Source organism: Dryobates pubescens, chromosome 8, assembly GCF_014839835.1.
Source record: "Dryobates pubescens isolate bDryPub1 chromosome 8, bDryPub1.pri, whole genome shotgun sequence".
NCBI lineage: Eukaryota > Metazoa > Chordata > Aves > Piciformes > Picidae > Dryobates > Dryobates pubescens.
The window spans coordinates 16,668,712-16,688,672 of NC_071619.1; the positions used below are offsets into that span (position 1 = coordinate 16,668,712).

At 36.4% G+C, this 19,961-nt stretch overlaps 1 protein-coding gene across 3 annotated transcripts in view; it reads left to right on the top strand.

Annotated features, from left to right (window-relative positions):
* ERCC6 (ERCC excision repair 6, chromatin remodeling factor) overlaps positions 1 to 19,961 on the top strand; it is a 48,935-nt gene that overhangs the window by 18,943 nt on the left and 10,031 nt on the right. For 2 of the 3 annotated variants that reach the window (XM_054163345.1, XM_009897715.2), the window contains 7 exons: positions 1,818 to 1,976; positions 6,987 to 7,122; positions 12,972 to 13,142; positions 13,628 to 13,804; positions 15,160 to 15,276; positions 17,023 to 17,118; positions 19,033 to 19,251. In XM_054163345.1, the coding sequence (XP_054019320.1) occupies positions 1,818 to 1,976; positions 6,987 to 7,122; positions 12,972 to 13,142; positions 13,628 to 13,804; positions 15,160 to 15,276; positions 17,023 to 17,118; positions 19,033 to 19,251 (1,075 nt within the window). The remainder of the gene's footprint in view (positions 1 to 1,817; positions 1,977 to 6,986; positions 7,123 to 12,971; positions 13,143 to 13,627; positions 13,805 to 15,159; positions 15,277 to 17,022; positions 17,119 to 19,032; positions 19,252 to 19,961) is intronic. The other variant, XM_054163346.1, reaches the window with a different exon arrangement.

Sequence of the window (19,961 nt, forward strand, 5' to 3'; positions counted from 1 at the left end):
CATGTGAAATACAATCCAAACATAGCTATTCTGCAAGACCAGGCAACATTTTTATTTTAGTTCTGCAGTATTTTTGGAGTGGAAAAAAAAGGTAAAAATCAGTGCAATGAAAGGATAAGATTAAAGATAGTTTATTATCTCTCCATATAACCATAAAAAAATTTCATAGTTGCAATCATTTCATGTTTGTATGATTATACAGAGAAAGCACCTTGGATAACCTTGGAGTAGAATATTTCGCATTTAATTCTGTACTACAAAGCTTTCTCTGAGGTGGAGAAAGATTCTTATAAATGTAGCTGCCTGTTAAGCACTGGATGTAATCCCAAGAAATAATACAAAACAATGCCATAAAGTTCTTGAATGGTTGTCTTCTGAAAAGATGCTGGACAGTAGTGTGGGGGAGCCACTTCTGACTGGAACGAGGGTATCTCCAATTCCTTAATATTTCTATCAGAATATGTTTCATCTTCACAAAATGGTAATGGTAGCATCTTAAACCAATTATAACTAATCCAGCAAGCCATGTCATAGTTGCTTTTATATTGCTGCATTTGTAAGATGAATTAATTTCTAATAAAAGGGAGTTTTAAGGGCTTCTTGATATAAAGCATTTGAGACACCATCAGATAATGTCTGAACCATTAGACATGTTCTTTAATCATCTTTTTCTAACTACTCAAGTGATTTGTTTGTCTCTGTTTAGCAGTTTTAATAGTTTTTCATAGTACTAGTACCAGTGCCATTAGCTGTCAGTAGTCCTAAATATTACTTGTTCAAAGAGTGCTCTTGGAATGCATGCAAGATAATGCCCTGAAATGACCAATCCCTGTTCTACCAAAAAATAGTACTTCTGTTTTGCTCTTCTCTGTGCTCTGCACTCCAGGAATGCATGCCATCCAGAAAAATTATACTGGCTAAGTTACAAGGCACAGAAATGCTGAAACATGTATTCATTTTTTTTTATAATAGTTTAAATACACTGTTTCATCATTTATTTCTATACTGTTTTCAATTTAACCCCCACACATGGCATATTATTCCTAATGATCTCACTATTTCATATCAATATAAACAAACACATCCTAAAGCCATTTGAAAGTCCAGCATCTTATCTCCACCTTTTGAGTTTCATTGTAAATCTTGCCCTCTAGTCCCCATTTTTTAACTGGAATGTATTTTGCATTGTTGCTTACAAAATTTCCTCTGAATGACTGGAGTAGAAACTGCCCTGATCCAATCATGTAATAACGCTGTGCTGCATTCCATTCACTGGAATAGTTTCTATTGGTTTGCTTTCCAAAACATTTTGCCTTGGTTGGCTTTTTTCCTCACTGAAAGAGACTGAATGTTATTGAATGAATTTACCTAAAAAGAAAGCATGCTTTGGCAGATGTGGTCAGTTTTCACAGTGGAGTATAAAGGCTGTACCCCTTGTAAGTCAAGCTCTTCCTTCAGATCAAGGTGTATATTCTAAATAATAACATTTACTGTGTGTAGTCCACTTTCAAAAGATAATGCCTCATTAGAGTAGCCTTCCAAGTTGCTTTTAACACTCAAAATATACATGAAATAAAATACTCTCTAATTACTGTGACTGTCAGTGTTTCATAAAGGATGAAAGTCACATGTAATGTGTGAGTGCATCAAAAATGTATGACGTAGAAAATACAGCACTCATGTAAAACACACATCCAGCATGTTACTGTAACTAGTATAATGTCCTGGTCTGTCCTTGCCAAATGATTAATTCATAAGTACTTTCTGTTATGATCTGTATTATCAAACATTTGCCATCTTCTTTTTCCTTGTTTTAGGTACCAGCAGACAGGTGTTAGGTGGCTCTGGGAATTGCATTGCCAGCAGGCAGGAGGAATTCTGGGAGATGAGATGGGATTGGGCAAGACCATCCAGATAATTGCCTTCTTGGCAGGTCTGAGCTACAGCAAGATCAGGACTCGTGGTTCAAATTACAGGCAAGTGCTCCTCTGCAGACTGTCAGTCTGTGGAGCTCAATTAATATTTCATCAGATGTATTGCTGGTGGAGGAGGGTCCTGTGAATTATTAATGACATTTCAATTACAATATTCCTTTAATTCTTTTAGTGGGGGACATCAAAGGAAAAATTTTACGAGACAATGGAGCTGTAGGGCAGGAAAAATTAAACATGTAACACTTTTAATGAATTCCAGGCATTGATGCCTCATTTTGCAGATGAGCCACACTAGATATTTTGGGTCAATACAGTGTCTAAGGTTAGCTTCCACAAATGGATTGTTTACAAACTCAATTACGTTAATATCAATAGTTTACACAATATGGAATTTTAAATTGGATGCAATACCTTCATTCCATTTATTACATTTTACATTAAAATATTTGTTCTGGCAAGCCACCAGGTAAATGCTTTACAGAAAGTAGCAAGCTGATTTGCAGTGAAAGTTAGAGTTTCTGATCCGCAGGGGAATTACCCATGCCAAACAAATAGTAGTAATAGTAAAACCAGTAACTTACACAGAGGCATTCCCATTTGCTTTTATTGTGTTGCTGTTGTTGCTTTTCAAAACTGTCAGTTACTGGCCTTTCTTACTAGGTCTTCTATGCTTTATTGTTACTGAACAATGCTTTAAAATTCCTTCTTCATAGATGAAATTCTTGGAAAGGTTTTTTTTTGGATTGACAAATGCATGCATGAATACTATCTGATTTTTCTAGTTCTGCTGGCCTGTTTAACTGAGGTAAATTTCTGCATTCAGTTAAGTAAATATTGTAGAACTGTACTAAACAACAATCATTAACTTTATGTAGAGGCATATTTAAACTGTGTTCAGCGTGTACATGAATAATGTTTAATGGAGAAAACACGAATGTCTTTTCTCCAGTTGCTTTCTGCTGTAGCATTTATGTAAAAAACTCCAGGTCCTCCATCAGTGGGAGCAGTTGACTAACTTTGGTATGGCTGCCTGATTTCAGGGTGCTGCCACACATCTATATTTTGTGTAGGTATATTCCCTGCCCCCGTTGGAGGGCCACTGAGTTGCTGGAAATCCTTCAAGAACATCTCTTTGACATAATCGCACCGTTACAGCTTAAGACCTAAGATAATGTGGTGAAACTACAATAAAACTTTGAAAAGCTCACAATTGCCCATTGGAATGGGCTGCCTGGGGAGGTGGTGGAGTCGCCATCATTGGAGGTTTTCAGGAGAAGACTTGATGGGGTGCTTGGTGCCATGGATTAGTTGTTTAGGTGGTGTTGGATTGGTTGATGGGTTGGACGCGATGATCTTGAAGGTCTCTTCCAACCTGGTTTATTCTATGTATATGTATACTGATTCTATGTATGTATATGTATACAATATAATTGCACTCCTAAGTCACAGTGTTCTTTATGTATAGCAAATTATTTGCTCAGTTTCTGGTTTTTTTCACTGATGCACGTCATTAAGTCCATCATTATAGTAACTCCATGGAAGGAAACAATTTCTACTCCCCTTGTTTTAAAGACTACTTTTGCAGAAAATTTCAGTGATAGAAAATAAAGCTAAATATTCTGAATATCAACACAATAGAAATTTCCTCTTGTAAACTACTTCTGATGCCAGCATTCTGCTGTGTTTAAAAGAGCCTCAAGTCTAGCTAAAGATCTACTTTTTATATAGAGTGTAGCTATTAAAAAACACCATTAAACTGTCTCATTTCTAACAGTTACTTAGCCATATAGCTGGGAAAAACCAAATGTCATGCTGAGATATTCAAAATACTGCATGTAAGAATATAATGTTGATGTAAGGATATCAGGGAAGCTAGAGGGGAGAAGTCTTGTGTTAGACATGCTGAGATAATTGGAACAAGGCACAACTTTCAAACCAATGGTTCCTTCACAAGAAAAAACACAGCAAGAGCAAACTTCAAGTAGCCCATCTCTAACCTAGACTGTATCTATGTTGAACTCTGTTGACCTTCTCCTTTGAGAGTTGACAAGTTTTTCTTGTTTCCAAATGCATAATTTTGTTTAACAAAGACGTTACCTTTTACTACAGACTTTGTAGAGCTGAGAGACCAGAGGAAAAGCTGTGTCATAAAGTTTATATAGTGATTATTTACTCATCCATGCTCTTCACGATGCTGAGATACAACCATACACATTAAACACGGAGGATCAGTATCTACTATGACTGGCAGTGGGATTAATTTCCATGGTGTCCAGTGCCCCAGAAAATTTGTGATGCTCTTGCTGGTGTGTTCTTTTATTTTCACTAGGATTTAGTTTCATTTTGAAGGCATAATTTGCCAGGTCTTGGAAACAGAGTTAGTTTTAATCCAATGTGTTTTCCTCCGCTGAATTTTTGAGTACTTGAAGATTATAAATACAGCATGACTACAGCTTCCTTGATAGTTAGTTTCAGGAATAGATCTTATTTGCAATTCTAATCACATCCAATTAAATAGGAACTAATAAAGGATACCTGCTGTGAATTTGGGTTTTATAAACCAGAAGCACAGAAGAAGAAAGAGATTTGGGCATATTGGTCATGTATAATATTAACCATAAGCTAGTAGTACAATGCAACTGTGAAAAAGGCACAGAACACATTATGACAATATACTTGGTATAGGGAGTAAGGCAGTACTAGTATCCTGCTATGAGGCACCAGTAAGTCTTTGATTTGGAATATTATTTGTGTCACTTTTTACAAGGAAAGCAAATATAGATTGGATGGGCAGCAGAGCAAATCTATTGCAGTGATTCGGAGAATGAAGGATGCCTCATAAGTGCAAAAACCAGAAGCATGTGATTTGTCTAATTTTGTGAAACACTGCAGTCTGGGAGAAGTTAGATTGCTCTCTTATATAAATAAATAAAAACTCTCAAGAGGAGAACAAAATGTTGGCTAGTGGAAGTTGGTTAGACACAGAAGAGGCTTCACACAACAGAGTTGAGGGGATGGATTTTCTGGAAACTGATCAAAGGAAGTGTGAACTCTGTACAAGCTCAGAGGGGAAAAAACAAAGAAACAGGATAAACCTAGTATGTGATCTTATTTGATACAGACTAGGAGAATAAACAGGTAATTTATCACTACCCCCGAAGATTAGAAACGAGTATGTTCTGGGAAAGTTGACATTCTTTCTGTAGATATTTTTAAGAGCAGTAGTAATAGTTATTTTGATTTCTAGCTGTGGTGGATTGAGAGAGGGCCTAGCTCTCCCTCCCCCACAGAGTAAGAAACCACAGCTAAACTCAGTCGGAGAAAAGCAGACTATATTTACAAGCATATACAGGAAGCAGATTATATATAACACAATATATACAGGTATTTTACAATATACACAGAAATATACAGCAAAGAAACACAATCAGAAACCAGACCCCCCAACAGAGGGGGCTTCCCCCTGGCGTCCCCTTCACCCCCCTACCTCCCTTCTTCCCCAAAGAGGGTTAGAAAAGAGGGTAGTTAGCAAGGCAGACAAAGGCCTAGGCACAAGGAGTTAGTATCTCTTATCTGTTAGCCAGAAGCCCAGAAGCAATCCCACCAGAAGCGAGAGCGGAGAAAGGAAAACTGAAGGGAAGTTCCAGCTGCTCTGGGTCTAAGACTTCGCCTCCCCCTTAATCCGCCAATGAAATTCGTTTAGAATACAAAATATTTTATAAACATTTAGCCAGAGTGCCCCTTCCTTAAAGACACAGCCTCAAACAGTCACACTAGCATAGTTGAAGCTATTTTTTTTTTGCATCTCTGACTTCTTACTTCCACTTGGACTGCTGGAGCTGTTTAAATGGCCTCTGCAAGGTTGTTATATAACACTTTTTCCACAATGAAAGAGACAAGCACCATATAGGTTGTTATTCTGCATGTATATAAGTTTTTAATAAAGAACATTAATTCTTAATGTCAGAAAGAAGGGTATGCCTGGTGTCTGGGAAATCCTTTATTGCTATATGCATATATGATCCTGAATGTCTACTGTGATCTTTTGAGTTGTTTTATTTATTACCAATTGAATTGGTGCCTTGATTTAGTCATGAGGTCTGTGGTGACAGGTTGGACTTGATGATATTTGAGGTCTCTTCCAACCTGGGTGATTCTGTGATTCTGTGAATAGTGCATAGTCAACCAGACACCGGTCACTGCGTGAAAACTGTAGTTACCGCTTTTCTTTGCAAAGTCCTTTTGCTCTGTTTTTTAGAGAGCAGGTGTTAGAAAACTACCTACTAGTAACTGTTACTTAGTGTATTTCCCATATGATTGTGTGTGTTTGTGATGGTAATATTTCTTGTTTGACTGTGTGCCAGACATTTTTATTCTTTTTTTTTTTTTTTCCTGTTCTTAACCTTAAGAGTAGCTCTGAACTTGAGCTACAGAAGACTTTGTTTCAAACATCCTCAGTAATTCTTGGAAACAATCGTATGATTAAGAAACTTAGAAGGCAGTTTAAACCTAGCTCAGACCTTAACTTGCATGAATGATATATTCTGCTGCTTTAGAGCCCTTGTTTTATCTGTAAATTATGGTGGTAATTGTGCAGTATATTACCAACAAGAAGCAGAACACCTGTGTGAAAATCCATTTGTGATACTCTAGCTACACATTCTTTTTAATAGAAGTAATAAAATAGTTGTTGGTTAATGATTTCTGTTCTCTTATAGAAGTAGCAGTCACCCAAACCTGATTTGTATTACCACAGGAGGAAGTTCCCTTATGCCTTATTGTTTGCAGCTTTTCTATTTTTGTGTCTGACTTGATAGATGCATCCACTAACTGTTCAGTGGATAGGTTCTCATAGCAGTACCTTTTTCCTCTTCCTTTATAAAACAGACTTCCGGAAAAAAAAGTTCCAATTAATTTCCATAGCTCTCATAATCCACTTGAACTATAAAATGTGTCATTTAGGTATGTGTAATTTAATGAGCCACTTTATATAGAGTACTTATTTCATGTTAAAGGTTGTTGGTTTTTTTTTTCTGCAATTCTTCATTTTAGGTACCAGGGATTGGGTCCAACAGTGATTGTTTGTCCAACTACTGTGATGCATCAGTGGGTAAAAGAGTTCCACTCATGGTGGCCTCCATTTAGAGTCGCCATTCTCCATGAAACTGGTTCTTACACCAACAAGAAGGTAATGGTTGACATCTGTTTTGTAATTCCAGAAGCTTCTCTTTTTTCCTTTTCTTTTCTTTGTTTTTTTTTTTTTCTTTTCTTTTTTGGTGTCCTAGCTAAAAAATAATAATCCTCTGTTACTGAATGTTACTGTGCAAGATTGTGCTCTTTTCATGATTATTTTAAAAGAACAAAAAGTTCAGTGTATTCTGTAGATTTGTTAGGAAACTGAATAAAAAGGGGATGAGATGGATTAAATTTGTATTATGATGATATAGACTAAAACTGCCTGGACACATTAAACATAGTAACATGCCTCTTGCTTGATCTTTGCTTGTACTGTAGCCAATGCTAGAAGTTCATGACTAGATTGCTTGTATACCTGATAATATGCTTCTAGTACATTGCATTCTTTCCTTACACTTCCACGCATCAGTGTTATTGCCCTAATGTTAAACAGGTTTTGCTTGCACAGGCAATTTCTCTTCAGTTGGTCAGTGTGTCAGGTGATACCACCTTCAGTGACAGTGCTACTTTGTTAATTTTCTTTTTTTTTCAAGCAGTGCCTTTTCTGACTTAATGTTCATGGCCAGTCTCTCAATATGTGTGTTCTTATTCCCTTTCTTAAGTTGACAAGTCTGACATTTGAAGTTTCCATCCTTGGTACATTGCAGGAAGAAAGCAAGGAAAATTTAGGTTTTTGGTTTTCCTTAGCTTAAATGGATTTTCAGGATTCAGTAAAGCATTTTTAAACTTCTCTTTAAATATTTATTGAATTTCTTGTAATAACATTATAATAATATGGTGCTTAATTGCACTTGATTAAATGTATTCAGAGGTAATTGACGCAGTCACAGTACATGGCAAAAGGGGCATGGCAGGCTCTAATGTGCTAATAGCTTCCTGTTGTTCAATTAACTTGGTATGTTTTCAAACCCTGAAAGTCTGTTGCCCTCAATAACATGTTCTCATGTCTTCCTAAATTAAATCACGTGAGCTTATTTGGGGGTATTTGTTAATTAATGCACTTGACAGAATGGCTGAAATTTTTCCATCTACAGGAATAGTCAGGCTTTCAGGACTTCAACTTTCTATTGTTCTCCCAGTAATGTCTACTCAACAACTTAAACAATTTGGATACCATATGATCACTTTAGGTAGGCTCAGTTCTCTAATTCTGCCTAATGCCTCATTGTTTTGAGAGCTGTAACAGGATTCTTTAAACATGTCATTGCTGGTGTAGTCTTCACCTCATTCACTTTTTTTCCCCTAGATACCTCTTAATTAGAGAATAGCATGCTTATGATTAAAGAAAAAACAACAACAAAACAAACACAAAACTTTCCCATTCTTGTTCTTAAACCTGCAAGAAAAGTTTACTACTAATTTATTAGCTGAAATTACATTTGTACACTGAATATATCATATAAAGAATAGACCAGGTGTTTTACTGTTGCTGAGAATTTCTTTTCATTATAGATTCTTTCTGTGAATATGTTAGTGCTGATCCTCATGACAATTCCATCTCCTGATAACCTATGGCATTACCGAAGACTGCTTTTGCACATATTAACTTTGTATTACTCATTGAGGGACCAGGCTACCCATATGCTCCAGCACAAGGCATAAGCTTTAAGAAATAAAAAAGAAAATTGATGTTAGACTGCATAAGAACATACATTTGTTCTTTGAGATTAATGATATATGGCAAAAAGCCAAGTTGCTGTGCACCTGTGATCTTAATATTGCACAGACCTGTTTGGAATTGAACTGAGAGTTCCAGAATTTGCCTGTTGTTCTGTTAGCATATCACAGTTTATCATAAAGTAAATGAGAATCATTTGGATGATATGTAAAACATGGGGGGGGAGGGGCAGGAGGGTTGTATTATTATTATTTGCTGCTTCTATAATGATAGATGTGCTTAAATTGGAAGCAGTAGGGGAAAAAACAGGTTTAAGTTGTTGTCTTCACCTGTGAAGTCAGCTTTCAGTTTGCACAAAGTACAGCATTTGTGGTTAAATATGTCCTGTGGTACTGTCTTATGATATTAACATAAAATCAAAGGATGATAGAATTGTTATGGTTGGAAAAGACCTTTACGATCATCAAGTCCAACCATTATCTAAATCTACCAAGCATGGTGCTAAACCATGTCTCTCAGCACCACATCTTATGAGTCTTTCAAGCACTTCCATGGATGGTGATTCGGCCACCTCTCTGGGCATCCTGTTCCAGTGTTTGATAACCCGTACTATGGTTTATACTAATCTGATGTAGCTTGAAGTGACTTGTAAGGATCAAGTGCTATGAGACCTCCAAGCATGAGAGAAAATAAATAAGAAATCTAATGCAGTTTATCAAATACTGGTTTATTTATGGCATAGAACGGAAGATAAGGGACGAGAGAGAGAGCTCTGTAAGCATAAGAAAAAAGCCTGCTGTAGAAAGAGTTTGCTCTGTTCTTTGAAAAGATGACACATGAGCATTTGTAAATCACACAATGTGAGAGGCAACACAAACTTTGATTATCCTGGTTTAAAATATTGCATATGGAAGACAGGTGTTATTTTTTAAGATCAAGGCAGAAAGTTTAATTTCTTGCTCTTTAGAGCAGGTATAATTGTGCTTAGCAATCTTTTCTGGTACTAATAATGTGCCATTTTTAAAGTTATAACTACCTTCCCTTTTTCTGGTCAAATGCTGAACACAGCCCTCAGAAGTAATACTCAGTTCATGATACTTGAACCTGTGAAACCACCTATTTGAAGATGACTTGATACACTGAAGCTCTTCGACCTTTTATCCTTATAATAGACTATTCAATCTATGTGTGTAAAGCAAATAAGCTGCAGAGGTTGCAGTTATTGGCATGAGTGCATATGGAACCTCTGTTTTATCCAAAAGCACTATTTCTGACTTCAGGACCAAACTCAGTATCACACTACAGAAGTAGCATTCTTGTTAAATATGTAGTAAGTACTTTAGCTCTTTTTATTGCAAGTTTTACATTATTAAACATTGTAATGTGTTCTTTTGAAGCCTCTTCCTGGTGCCATTTATATTGTTTTGTTGGGGGTGGGGAAATAATAAAGAGGTTTTATAGGTTGGATTTATGGATCTCTGGGCTTAATGGATAGTTATGAGAAGTGATAAGCCTGCTGAAGAATGCATTTTCAATTCACAAGTGATATGTGGTTGTGTGACTAGATATTACCTCTCAAGTTCACACTTGCCTTGAAGGTGTTCAGAGAATTTTGTAGTTGTCACTAGTCTAGTTCTTCAAGTTCAGTCTTAACACACATTTCTGTTCAGAAAATTACTATTTGTAATATATAATATAGAATAATTCAGGTCCTATTAAATATTTTTCTAAGTCTCTGCTAATAAAAATAAACCTCATTTCTGTAAGCATCAGTCAAAACTGTCATGCTTTTGTACTTTTAGGAACAAAACTGTAAGTTTAGCAAGGTACTAGCAGGAACTTACACTTTCACTTAGAGGTGCATTGTTAGAATAAATCATAAATATTTTATCCCTAAGATAGAGTACTTACCAAAAATCTTCCAGTCTTTGTATATTGCAGTATCCCAGTGAAGACAAGGCAACACAATCAACATAACCTAAGTATGGGGAAAATACTGCCCTTGAATTGTAAAGACCTGAAATACTGTGCTGAACAGAACGAGATCAGAATTACTCAGGCTACTCACATATTCATCTATTCATTAGCATATTTTAAAGGCCTGAGTTTTAAATTTCAAAGCCAGGTAACTGCTGTGTAATCTTCTGGCATTAGTAGGATTTGTGTTTCTTAACCAGTTTGGGGTTTGGTTTGTTTTTTTCAGTTTAATAGTGCATGTCCTGAAATACTTCATTAGAGTGTATTTCCTGAGGGGAGAAAGGGGGGAAAAAACCAAACCAAACAAAAAAACCCCCTATGCCTGAATCAAACTAAACAGGACTTATGACTTGAAGAATCTATGATAAAATAACATAAATTCAGAAATGCCACAGCCAACAGTGTGCATCCAATATTAAATCTGTTACCACATTTCAAAATATTTTGAATTATTGCAAAAGCTGCAATTAAAATGAAGGCAACCGCTGAGAAAGTACCCAATGCAGTAAAATGAGAGTTAATATCTGTTGTGTGAGTTGATAAAATTGTGGTGTTGTATTTCTTCATTGTCAGCACAAATCCTTTTTATTAAAAATTTAGCTTGAAGGAAACTTTAATTAATTACAGGTTCAGTAAATCCTGACTAGAATTCTGCTATGGTGTGTTTACAGTGAATGGCCTTCATGTGCCTGTGTTTCACTTCTGTTCTCTCTGCTACCTGACAACGTGATTTATGGCTGTTGTTTTCTACTAGTCCACTGTTTGCCCTCTAGGAGGGATTGGTCTCTTGAGCCTCCATAATAACAGCAGCACTTTCACAAAACATCTTTTAATGACAACAGTGTAGCATTCTGTAAGTCAGGCTAATTGCAGACATACCCTATTAATTGCAAAAACTAGGAGAGGTTACATATTTTACAAGCTTTTAATTTGAAATCGCCCGAGATGATTTGTCTTAAGTGTTTGGGTAGTGATGTCTACAATATTCTATGATAGGCCATTGCTGAGACTCTAGGACAGGGTTGTAGACTATGAGAAATGTACCAGGTAAAATTAAGGTTTGGATGTCCACGCCTGCCTAGAAATCCTACTTTCTCTGTAACAGAAATTGTTCTAAAGATTACATGTTCTCTTGAGAATCATGATGTCAACATTAAATAATGTGTCATGGTTTTATCAGGTGGTAATAATCAGAAAGTAGAAATTCTTGAGTGCAGCACAGCTTTTTGAATCTTGGGGTGGGGGGGGAAGTGTAAGAAATTTTATAGTAAGAGATTGTAGACTTTTAACAGTCTTTGAGATAGATTTGTCCATTTTGTTTTCACTAGGTTTGTTCTGCTTTGCACTCTGTTGTTGAGGTTTGGGGGTTTTTTTGTTGTTACATTCTTAAAGGCACTTCTAGTAACAAGAGTTTTGTCTTTAACAAATTCTGTGGTGGTTTTGCATTTTTTCTCTTTTACATGGGGTATGTCTGTTTCATCCAGAATTGCTTCCCAGCCCATCATCTCCTGTTTAAGTCTTCTACATTTATGTGCATGATAAATGCAAGAAAGATTAATCTTATATACTGTGATGCTGTGGAATGTGTTTTATAGACTGCACCTGCTCAACATGATTTACAGCTATAAAAGCTAGTAAAAACTTGGGAAAGTATATAGCTTACAAGAGAAGCACAGAATTTGAAGATTAATAAGAAATGTGTTCATCCTATTAAGGAGAAAGGTTGGCCAGAATTTAGGATAAACCAAATAGATTTTTGTGCTCCCCCCACCCAATTTTTAATGTGTTTAATTTTCCTCTAATATTCTAGTAGTACACAAAGCTGAGTGTGTGTGGTGAATATAGGAAAACTTGAGGAAACTGGTTACTGTAATAAAATGTTATGTTTCATTGTGTCTTTTAAAAAGCAACTACATAAAAAACCCCAAACAAAGCAACAACAACAAACGGGGCGGGGGGCGGGCAGGGAAGGAGAGGAAGAACACCAAAAAAAAAGACACCACCAAAATTCCATTAGTGTTTCCTTGTGCCCACACTTCTATTACAACACAGTATTCAAGTGCTTTATCCTTTTACAGATGAGCTGAGAATGATATAATCAAAACCTTGCCCGTGCTTATCATTTACTTTGTGAAGAAAACATATCTGCTTTACCAAAACTTTTTATATGTACCTTGGGCAGCAAGCCTGTCATTCAGCAGTTGTCTGTCTCATGGTTACTGACAACGTGCGTTTCTTCCTTGTAGACGAAACTAATTCATGAAATCGCTGCGTGCCATGGAATTTTAATCACGTCTTATTCCTACATCCGACTGATGCAGGATAACATCCACAGCTACGACTGGCACTATGTGATTCTGGACGAGGGTCACAAAATCCGAAATCCAAATGCTGCAGTCACACTTGCATGCAAGCAGGTACTTCAATGAAAAAAAAAAAAAAAAAAACCCAAATATAAACATTTCCACCACTCCAGGTAGAGGTTCCAAAATCTAATAGGCTGATTTACTTTATCATAAAAAAATATGTTTGACCATTGATAAAGAATAAAAGCATAAATCACGATGGTCTGTATTTGACTGTTTCATTTGTTTAACATTTTTTAAAGGGGTTTACAGCAGGAAATTTACAGAGAGATGGTACAGAAACAAGATCAGAACTTTTAAATTGTGTAGTAATGAACCATTAGGGATAAAGTGTTAGCTTGCTGGTGTTCATTCTCTGTTAACAGTTTATGGCCAATATATTGCAGACAGCTGTCTATTTCAGTAATATATGGCCACATATTTTAAAATGAGAATTCATTGGTGGTGAAATTGAATATCCCCTGAGGCAGGAGGCAAGTTACACCACGAACCGTGAAAATAACTTTCTTTTGGTTTTGTGTTTTCTTTATTAATAGTTCCGTACACCCCATCGAATTATCTTGTCTGGCTCCCCTATGCAAAATAACCTAAAGGAGCTCTGGTCCCTCTTTGACTTTGTGTTCCCAGGGAAATTGGGAACACTACCTGTGTTCATGGAGCAATTTTCTGTTCCAATAACCATGGGAGGATATGCGAATGCCTCTCCTGTCCAGGTAAATGAATCAAAAATACCACTTTCCTTGAAGAAAACTGTTACATTGTTTCTAGACTGACTTTCAATATACTTCACGCTGTATGTTCAAGACAATAACCCCAAAGAGAGTTGCCTATGTGCTTTACTGCTGTGTGTGAAAAGAAGTGTTTGACTAAATTAGACTGTTTCATTATGCAAGGGTATAGCTTAAATGCAAAGTTTTCTTCTCAGAAGTCCTGAAATTTAAATCATTAGAAGTATTGCTTGATGTAAACACAAGCAAATTGGGGTAGGAGGTGACCGATCTTGTATTTTTCTGTTTGATATCAAGCAATAGAGGAACCCTTAAAACAAAACTGAAAACTGTTTTCCTTTTAGAAAGCTAAAGTAGATATTGGAAGTCTGAAAGTAGATAAACCATTTAATTTTGAAAGCAAAAATTATTTTAATATTATTTTGAATAAGTATTTCTATTAATCTTTAGTTGTAGTCCTCAGTATTTATGACTTCTTAAATATCTTTTAAATTAGCTGATAGATCAATTATCTGCATAACCTGCAGCCTAAATTTCATATAAATCCTACCAAACTTGTATCTCCAGCAATATTCTTTCTAATGTTTTACTGACATATATTTCTAAAGTTTATTTTTCTTCTAGTTTTAAGTTCTTCCATTGTCTAAAGCTTAGTAAGTTACTAAATTGGACAGGCAGTTTGTTTTTTACATATCAATAATTTATTACATGCTTTGCTTTAAGAGAAATTAAGGTATTTTTAGCCATTATGTGCAGTTAATACCCGTCTCACACATCCATTACCCATTATAGAACCATATGTTCCACTTAAGGCCAGAGTGACCATTAGTTTCTGTGATCATGAGGATTTTCTTGTACTGATTTTTTTTTTTTCCTTAATAATATTCCCATTGGGCACTAATCTTCACTTATTGTCTAGTAACTACCCTTGCTGCAGGCTCCTTTTTTGATCTTCACTGTATGTGTTAGAAGTTTTTCCATGAGGATTTTGGTACTGTGCAAATTTATACTCACTTCCTGGATTGGCTTCTAAAAGAAGTATCTCATTTCTAGTCTCTTTTAAAGTCCACTAAATTGGCAAAGATAAATAATAGTCTCTTTTTAAGTCTACTAAATTGGGAAAGATAAACAATGGTATCTGAGGAAGATTTACTTGTTCAATATTACTGTTGCTGACATGAATTTTACTGCATTTCATGTTATGTTGAATATGTAACTGTAGGTCCATATAAATCATGAAACCATCTAATTTTGATAGGATTTTCTTATTACTAATTACAAAATTTTGCTTGTTGCTGAAATTAATAGCAAGAACTGAAATACAACTATTGCTTTTTCAGGTCAAAACTGCATACAAATGTGCCTGTGTGTTACGGGACACTATAAACCCCTATTTGCTGAGACGAATGAAGGCTGATGTGAAAATGAGTGTTTCACTTCCAGATAAAAATGAACAGGTTTGTTTATCTTTACTATTAAATCTGAACCCTCTCCCTCCCCAAAATCCAGTCTTCATGGACATTTGGAAATAATTTCTGCTAATAACAGATGAAATCCTATTTTAACTGAGGAGAAGATGTAGAGCTTTCAAGTTGCATGTTGTTTTCCCCATGGGTTCTGAGTATTAAATAGTCATATTCTTTCAGGGTCTCTACAGTTACACTCTCATCTAAAAAACAAAGGATCTGTGAAGTGTAGTCAGGTCTGCTTATACTGTCCTCCTAGATCACTCAGGTGCATACAAATGAATTGTCTGTGGAGTGTTTCCTGTGGTGTACATCTCCTGAACATTCTTACATTAAAATGGTCCATTTGGGCAGCAAATAGTAGATAAATACTTGATGGCAGTTGTTCATATTGCAAGATACCTGGGCCTGTACATTACTGTAAAGTCCCAAAATACTATCATTTGATCTAAAACCTGTTTGTTCTACAAAGAGGTGGAAATTTTAGGAAATACTTTGATTCAAAGTAGAGGAGGTGGAAAAGATTCTGAAAACAACTGAAATTCCTTGTGGTAATTATTAGATTCCTTTGCTTTCGGTGTTTCAGGTTTACTAGTATTCTCATTATTTGCCTTCCTGTCTCCTCCCTCTGAATGTGAAGTAGACATGCTAGCCTTTTTAAGACAGTGCTGCAAGGTACTTAGTAAATGAGTGGGCCATGCTCAGTTTCTGCACTGCATGCACTCTATTGTCTTTTTCCAATCAAATTTTTGATTTCTAAATACTTTAATGAGTCTGGGCTACTTCAAAGAACACAAACATAAACAGATTAAACAAACTTGATTTTTGTTCTTGTCAGTCACAGGGCACTATGTAAGTTTGACTTACAGCATAATGTTGGCTGCTTTGCATGGCTCAAGGAATGTGTGTTTGTTCTATTTAAGCCCATAAGACCATCTGAAAAATCATTACTTTCAAAGGCTAATGAGAGAACAAATTACGAGTGCTAACCTTTCCATGAAGTAATAAGAATTTGCAAGCTTTAAGGGACAGAACAGATACACAATGGAAAGTGTTTGCTATAAACATAGCTTCAAGAGAATGCTAACATTGCACAGTTACCTCATTAAAACTAGAAAATGGCAGCATTTCCAAAACTAAAGCAATTTTGGTGGGGGGAGGAATAAGAACAGGGAAAGAACACAGGAAAACTCATGAAATCCCATCTTAATGAGTAGGTTCATTCTATAAAAATTCTGGGCTTCTTTGTTTCCTAGTAATTTCTATACAGTATCTTTTAACTTTAGAATAGAATAAGAATAGAATAGAATTAACAAGGTTGGAAAAGACCTTTGAGATCATTGAGTCCAACCTATCATCCAACACTATCTAATCAACTAAACCATGGCACCAAGCACTGCATCCAGGCTTTTCTTAAACACCTCCAGTGATGGTGACTACACCACCTCCCTGGGCAGCACATAACAATGGCCATTCACTCATTCTGTGAAGAACTTCTTCCTAACATCTTAAACAGCCTAAACATCCCCTGGTGCAGCTTGAGACTGTGTGCTCTTGTTCTGGTGCTGGTTGCCTGGGAGAACAGTCCAACCCCCTCCTGGCCACAACCTCCCTTCAGGTAGCTGTAGACGGCAATAAGTTTATCAAAGATCTCTGCAGATTCTTTGTAGCACATTGTAAAACTTACTTGGAGTTTATAGCTTGGCCTTGAGCAATTTGTTTCATTTGTTTTGGTAGGTCCTCTTTTGCCGTTTGACAGATGAGCAGCGTCAAGTCTATCAAAATTTCATCAACTCTAAAGAAGTTTACCAGATTCTCGATGGAGAAATGCAGGTTGGCATTATTAAAGGTTAATGCAGATAGAGTTTGATGGATAAATCATGGACTGATCTTTGCATTCTGCTATCTGGATTCTGAGCAGAAAGGGAAGCAAATAAGCTGATCTCAGTTCTGGTTTTATGGATGTCTGCTCTTTTTTTTCCTTTTTTTTTTGTTTCAGAAAAGTTCCACGGGATGTGTAAAGTTAGTGTTCCATGCATAGTGGCATAGCCAGATAAAAGTAGCAATGGAATGTGCTTTGCAGTGTGTTTGTGCTCTTGGTAACAAGTTACGGCTTGTATGACCTGCTGTAGATAACTATGCAGGCTGTTAGCCTGTTGCAAAAGTGAACCAAAGGAAAAGAGTAATTTGTCCTAGGAGTACCATTCAGGTATGAGAACAGTTGATGATTTCACATAGTTTTAACATAGAGCACAGCAAACAGCAAGCATCCTTGTTATGTCTTACTAGTCACTTCAACATCTTTTGCCTCTGACCTCCTCTGTGTGAGAAGGTCTATTCCCTGTGACTCCTACAGTGCATTAATTTGGTCCACTGCATACATACAAAAGTCAAATGGACATTTGTCACTCACATATTAGCTGCAGGATATAGACCTATTGTTTGTAAGAGGAAAAACAGTATGTCTTGGTTATAATGTGTAATTTTACCATGTTTCCTTGTCTTCTGTACTGTGAAATCCCTTCTCCCCTTACCACCAGTAGCTCCAGTTAGTTACATCGTCAGCAGAGCCACATGTGTTGCAGTACCATAGAAAGCAGATATTAAAATAGAATAGAATTAACCAGGTTGGAAAAGACCTTTGAGATCATCGAGTCCAACCTATCACCCAACACTATCTAATCAACTAAACCACAGCACCAAGCACCTCATCCAGTGTCTTAAACACCTCCAGTGATGGTGACTCCACCACCTCCCTGGGTAGCCCATTCCAATGGTCAATCACTCTTTCTGTGAAGAATTTCACCTTATCACTGTTTTTACTTTTTAATTTATCCAGATCTTACAAACTTCGAGTGGCCAAGATTTTTCAAGTGCCTTGCGGTTTTAGTTATCCCAATGAAAATTATTCTAAGGAGGCTGGTCTTTAAGAGACAGCTTGTACAAGACCATCTGCACAAATTTATGTTAGAGAATGGGTTATCATATTTGCTAGCATTCTGAAAATTCTGACCAATAAATGTCAATGCTTTTATTAGATGTTTTGTGATTACAGCAATGAATCCCAGATGAAAAAACAAAAATCCCATTGTACAAACAAACCATAAATTCTGAGCACTCCAACTTGTAGTGATAGAAGATTTGCTGTTTCAAGCTAGCTCATTCATATGAGTGTCCATTATATCAGAAGAATAAGTAACAGTTGTAATTTATTTTTTGTAATCAATAACTGAAGAGAATCCTTTTAACATGGCATTCAGAGTGGTAATTTTCAGCTTCATATGTTTGTTCAAATATGTTTACTTGCCTGTTCTTTGTTACCACACATTCTGCTGGATATTCTTGCTGTCCTCAAGGTCCATCTTAAGTTCCTACAAACATGGTGGGAGCTGGAAGGAAGGACACAATAATTTCCCTTTAAATAGGAAAAAAATTGACTGAGAGTTACATCTAGGAACTGGTTTTGATAATGTGGAAATTGAATTGCTGCAGAACTCTTTTAACACTGTCACCAGAACAGGTTCACAATAACATAACATTTCCTTGATCTTCTCTTGCACCATTTTGCCCTAAAATTTTCCATGAAATGAGCATCCATTGGCTTCCCTAAAGAGTAAAACACTATTGCAAATAACTTCTTAGTGATGACTGGATTCATCCATTGCTGGTTATTTTTCTCAACCACAACCTATATAGATACAACTATTTGCAAAGAAAATAAAAATATTTTTCTTCTGTATTCTTTAGATTTTCTCAGGACTGGTAGCTTTGAGAAAGATTTGCAACCACCCTGACCTCTTCTCTGGTGGCCCCAAGATTCTGAAAGGTGTACCAGATGCTGAGGTGGAGGAAACAGATCAGTTTGGATATTGGAAACGTTCTGGAAAAATGATAGTGGTAGAATCCTTGCTGAAAATATGGCACAAGCAAGGTCACAGAGTGTTGTTTTTTACTCAGTCAAGACAGGTAAGATGAGCTAATTGCTTTCAGGTTTAGTTATTGTGAAAACTAAAAATGTGCGTCTGTGTCCCAACAAGACTTGTAATTAGAACCACTTTTTCTTCTCAGAAAATTAGCATCATCTTGAAAACAAACAAACAAACAGATCTTTAAAAAAATGACTGTTGTGGGAATAATTAGAGACCAGTTCTCAGGCTCAGTAAGCTGTACTAGGATGACATGGCACTGTAGCAGCACTGCCCAAATTCACTATACTGGCTGAAAGGTTGTACCCGTTGTACCTCTGTAATGCCAGGCTGAAGCAGTGGTGATACATACATTGTCCATACTGTGTAGTTTCAGGATAGAATTGGTAGTCAGTTGCTTGCTCTGTTTGGTGCACCTGCGTGTCTAATCCTCAGAATTGTGTGCTTTGGGCCTGTATCACAGACAATGACCTTCTTTTGTTTTCCTTGAGTATTCACAGCTTTGTCTTGCTTCTGTGGAATGATGCACCATTTACCTGGCTAGTTGTCTGGAGACCATGGCTCTGTATTTCCAAAACAAGCACAAACATTCCACTCATGCATTCACCAGTAAAATAATGAATTTTCTACTCATTTAATCTTAACCAGTTTTCGGTCATCATCTTGTTTGTTTGATTGGCACTGCAGTTAGTATCAAATTCTTATGACTTGATCAGACAGTTGCCCACTTCTCATGTCTGGATTTCACAA